The 5,061-nt window shown below is 35.1% G+C and overlaps 1 protein-coding gene across 2 annotated transcripts in view; it reads left to right on the forward strand.

Moving 5' to 3' along the window:
* Positions 1-5,061, forward strand: part of LOC109593716 (uncharacterized) — a 19,019-nt gene that overhangs the window by 4,444 nt on the left and 9,514 nt on the right. Inside the window, exons 3-4 of one of the 2 annotated variants that reach the window (XM_020008687.1) lie at positions 988-1,026; positions 1,071-1,539. The exons of the other annotated variant lie outside the window; for it this stretch is intronic. Of the exons in view, the coding sequence (XP_019864246.1) occupies positions 988-1,026; positions 1,071-1,206 (175 nt within the window). The 3' untranslated portion in view covers positions 1,207-1,539. Of the gene's footprint in view, positions 1-987; positions 1,027-1,070; positions 1,540-5,061 lie in introns of those variants that run through there. 2 annotated transcript variants of the gene reach the window in all.

Below are 5,061 nucleotides of genomic sequence, written 5' to 3' on the forward strand. Positions count from 1 at the left end.
TGTTAATAATGTGTTTTGATATTCAAACTAATTATATTTGTAGTTCCTAGTGGTTGGCCTTCATCAATTCAAGTATTACAAGTTAATTCTACAGTTAATAGACTCACTTGGAATGAGGTCAATTGTTCTGAGCGTAATGGTCTAATCACAGGCTATACAGTGATTATCAGTAACAGTAGTATCACATACAACCTCACCAGTACTGAGAGATATATCGTATTGAATGATCTAGTATTTGGTACTGAGTATAACATCAGTTTAGCTGCTATCAATTCTGTTGGAAGAGGTCCCTTCAGTGATCCTATTGAAGTAGAGATTGGAATAGGTATGTAATTATTATACTACATCAGTTTTGTGAGAATATGTTTTTATTTAGTACCTGGTCCAGTTGGTTCAGTATCCAGTATCATGGACACTACATGGGCTGTTATCTCATGGAGTGTACCTAGTTATATTCCATCAGACTATCCCATTATCACATATGAGATAGGATATCATATTCTTTTTGACAAGTGTTGCTGTTCAACAATAGATAATGATGACATTGATATTCAAAAGCTAAAGCTTTCTAATTCAACTAATGGCAATGCATTTATCAACATTACTGGTCTTGATGCTATGTCTTGTTATATTTTTGGTGTACGTGCATACACAGACAGAGGACCTGGTGGATGGGTCTTTATTGCTAATGAGACATTGATCAGTACTCAATTTGTGACACTAACACTAGTAACTACTCAAGAAGTAGGGTCAACTAATACTGGTATAATAACAATAAATGTGCTAAAAGTAAGACAAAAATAATTTCATATTTTTATTAATAGTATCAGGAGCTGTTGATGGTGCTAGTATTGGACTGGGTGCAGTGGTTGGATTATTAACAATATCACTAGTTGTTAGCATCATTATTCACATCTACTGCTTTATCAAGTATGAATACATTAACAATCATAAAAACAATAGTTATATAATGTTGTTTATGTACAGGCTTAAAACCTATGATGCAATTACTGCTAAGCAAACAAAGTGAATAAACACTCATTACATTACTATTGTTTATATACATGTAGGTTTGATGATGATATACCAATGCAAGCCTGTGAACCATATGGTATTCACAAGACTGAAGATGTTGCAAAAGAGGCCGCAGTATATGAGTGTCCTGATGTCAATGTTAATGAAACTGCTATTTATGAGGAAACATAACTTATGAAACAGTAAAAACTAACAGTGGAATTTAATATAGATGTACACTGTGTGATACAACAGTATACTGCTCATGTGCTTGTTTGTTCATCTTGTAGCTGGAAAGTCTGACATAAATATATACAAATACATACATACTTTTCTAAATATAGATTTCAGTTCTGGAGTGTGACTGTATTCATACTGCTCATGGCTAGTCTATTATATTGTATATTACAATTTGTAATCACATTAGTGTTATTGTAACTACTTTCAGTGTCCAGTTAGTCAAATTTTTGCAGTGTTTGTTATTTATTTTATTGATGCTATCTAATCAATGAACTTTATATAGTATGGTGTCATGTTATTAAAAGGTTCAAACTGAAACTAAGGAGATTCTTTGAAGACACAACAACAGAAATTGCTATATGAAGGAAATGCCTCACACTAGTCTGAACTTTTAAGTTATAAATATCTTCATGTGCAATAAAATTTCACACACTCAATGCTTGCTAGTTGTCACATGTGTAAACCTAATTTTAATTTGCTTTCAAAAATTAACTCATTTCCTTGTGAGGTTCGACTACTTTTCTTTAAAATTATAAAGAAGATACACATGTACAAAATAAAACAACCTCATTAACCTGCTTTAATCTATGATAATAATAATAATAATAATAATAGCAACAACAACAATGCAAAAATAAAGATACAATAACAAAAAACAAGATACAAGGTCAAAAATATTCAAAAACAAAAAGGAATGTATTATTAAAGACAATGCTAGTGAGTCCTACACATAATAATGTATGTACTTTATGCTCCCTAAAATGCAGTGAGAAGAGATTGTCTGTTGGTTTATTATAAGTAAAAACATGCACTGTCACTACTACTGTATGTCCTATAGTTTGTCTATTATAATATTGTGTGCATAAATGTCATGTGATCATCATGTGCTGAGTGGCTTGATCTGTGGGTGGGTAAGTATCTCTTAGTGAGGTGGTCAGGGTTGGTGTATCAACCTTAGTGAGGTGTTGGTGTTGGTGTATAATATTTATGCTGCCATCTAGTCTGGACATAACTGTCTTGAATTATCCAATTAGACAATTATTTGTGTTACTATTGTTATAGCCATGCCTTATGCTAACATTTGGCAGAGCCACTGCAGAATACTGGTGATTGCATTTTTGAGCAGAGCAGGCAACCCTGGCATTCCATCATGATAATCTCAGTTTCATAGTTTTCCTCCTCAATATGTACATGCATAATGTACACTACAGACTCTTAACACTACACAGCAAACCTAAAATCTATTTGCACCAAATGGTCTCTCTTGTATAAGTTGTAATGGTAAATCCCTTTAACATCATGTAGTATTGTTGCTGCTATTGTTACTTACATCATGTAGTCACGTACACACAGGGAGTGGGCCACACTACACTCAGTACACTGTAAATCTATTTAAAACTATCTGCTGCGCTATCACAACAGTTTCACATGATTTAATAAACACACCCACAGACATTTCTTTGATCAACAATGCTTTCCCTACAAGTGGTTGTCTTCTTGTTGAGTGTCAGTGAAGTTATTAGTCAATGTCCACCTTCCTCAGGTAAGACACTGGATCATGTGTAATAACAACTGTATAAGTTTTATAGGTATCTACCTGAGGCATGATGGAATCTGTTATCCTAATGGATCATATTTTCCAGATCCTAGAATCAGACCAACTCCTCTAGAGTGTGGATTACCTGGTGCCACTCTGAATGGTGGACAATGGATTGGTCCTAATGGAGTAGTTCCTTGTGACAGTGGTAACAATGAAAATGTTCGATGTACTACTGGGTCAGGTGCTAGTCTCAGTGTTTTCATAAACCCACCAAGCTTTCTTGGGGCACCTGGTGATGGCCAGTATATGTGTTGTCTACCCACTAGTTGTTCAACTCCTGGTACTAACATCATCACTGCTACTATATTCAGTAAGAGGAGACTATAATCACTTACTGATTAATAATTTTCATTTGTAGGATTTGCAGAGATAGAATCATTTACTGTTGCTGATCTTCCTTCTGATATGACAGTATATCCTCAGGAATACAAACTGAATTGTACTAAAATTGGACACTATGGTTATGATATTAGTATGAGCATTGGTAGTACTGCACTGGTTGATTACACTAGTTGTGATGATAGATCTAGTAATAATTGTCCTAGTGGTATTGATTTAAGTGGCCCTGTTGATAACACAGTAAGATATACTGTTGATATCACATGGGATGGAATGAATGTCAGTAGTGGGTCAATCAGTCAATCAACCACTGGAGATCAAATGTATCAGTGTAGGTTAGCAGATTATCCTGATGGTAATCATATTAGAATACGTAATGTAACTATAAAAGGTAATGTCAATGACTTCAAATAATTTTGATACCAATAATATTAGTACCAGCAACTGCTCCCTCTTCTCTTACTGAGGTCAGCAAGACAGCTACCACTATCACTGTCAGTTGGACTGCACTTGATTCATCTGATGCTGATGGATATGTAGTCAATGTCACTAGTGACACAGACACTGTGCAGACAGTACAGGTGGAGGGAAGTAGTAATAATACAATCACACTGAATGGACTGAGTGTACTAACAACTTATAGCATCACAGTCAGAGGTTATCAACAATTACTGGGACCTGCTAGTAGAATCAATGTCTTCACTCATTGTCAGCAAGAAGGTATTTGATTTTTTAAATCATAATACATGTAATTAAATATTGATTTATACATGTAGGTATCTACTTAGGAAATAATGGAAACTGTTATCCTAATGGATCATATTTTTGGGATAATACTGTCAATGCAGTTACTGAAGCTATATCATGTGTGTTACCTGGTACTAGTCTAACTACTGGTCAGTGGGTTAGAGTTGCTGATCCTGATGATCCTGTTGACTGTAACAGTGATAGTGCCAGTGATCCTTTTCGTTGTACTAATGTCACTTCACCTGATGCTACTCTTAATCTTTATCTTGCTCAGGGACTAATAATAACTACAGAAGGCTGGTACAAGTGTTGTCTACCCACTGATTGTTCAGATCCTAACACTAACATCATTTTTGCTAATATATTCAGTAAAAGGAGACTATAATCACTTACTGATGTAATCATTTTCATTTGTAGGATTTGCACAGATAGAATCATTTACTGTTACTGATCTTCCTTCTGATATGACAGTATATCCTCAGGAATACAAACTGAATTGTACTAAAATTGGACACCATGGGTATGATATTAGTATGAGCATTGGTAGTACTGCACTGGCTAGTTACACTAATTGTAATGATGATAGTAATACTAATCCTTGTTCTGGTACTATGTTAGTTAGTAGTACCAACACAGTAAGATATACTGTTACTATCACATGGGATGGAATGACTGTCAGTAGTGGATCAGTCAGTCAATCAACCACTGGAGATCAAATGTATCAGTGTGTACTGGAAGTTAATGATCAACCAAGTAGAACACATAATGTAACTATAAAAGGTAACATAATATGTTTGACTTTTAAAATACTATATCTTATTATTAGTTCCAGCAACTGCTCCCCCTTCTCTTACTAAGATCAACAAGACAGCTACCACTATCACTGTCAGTTGGACTGCACTTGATTCATCTGATGCTGATGGATATGTAGTCAATATCACTAGTGACACAGACACTGTGCAGACAGTACAGGTGGAGGGAAATAGTAATAACGCAATCACACTGAATGGACTGAGAGGAGGAACAACTTATAGCATCACAGTCAGAGCCTATCAACAATTACTGGGACCTGCTAGTACAATCAGTGTACAGACCTTACCAGGTATTGCTACTGCACCTTT

The sequence above is a fragment of the Amphimedon queenslandica genome, unplaced genomic scaffold (genome assembly GCF_000090795.2).
Source record: "Amphimedon queenslandica unplaced genomic scaffold, v1.1 AMPQUscaffold_13508, whole genome shotgun sequence".
In the NCBI taxonomy this organism is placed as follows: domain Eukaryota; kingdom Metazoa; phylum Porifera; class Demospongiae; order Haplosclerida; family Niphatidae; genus Amphimedon; species Amphimedon queenslandica.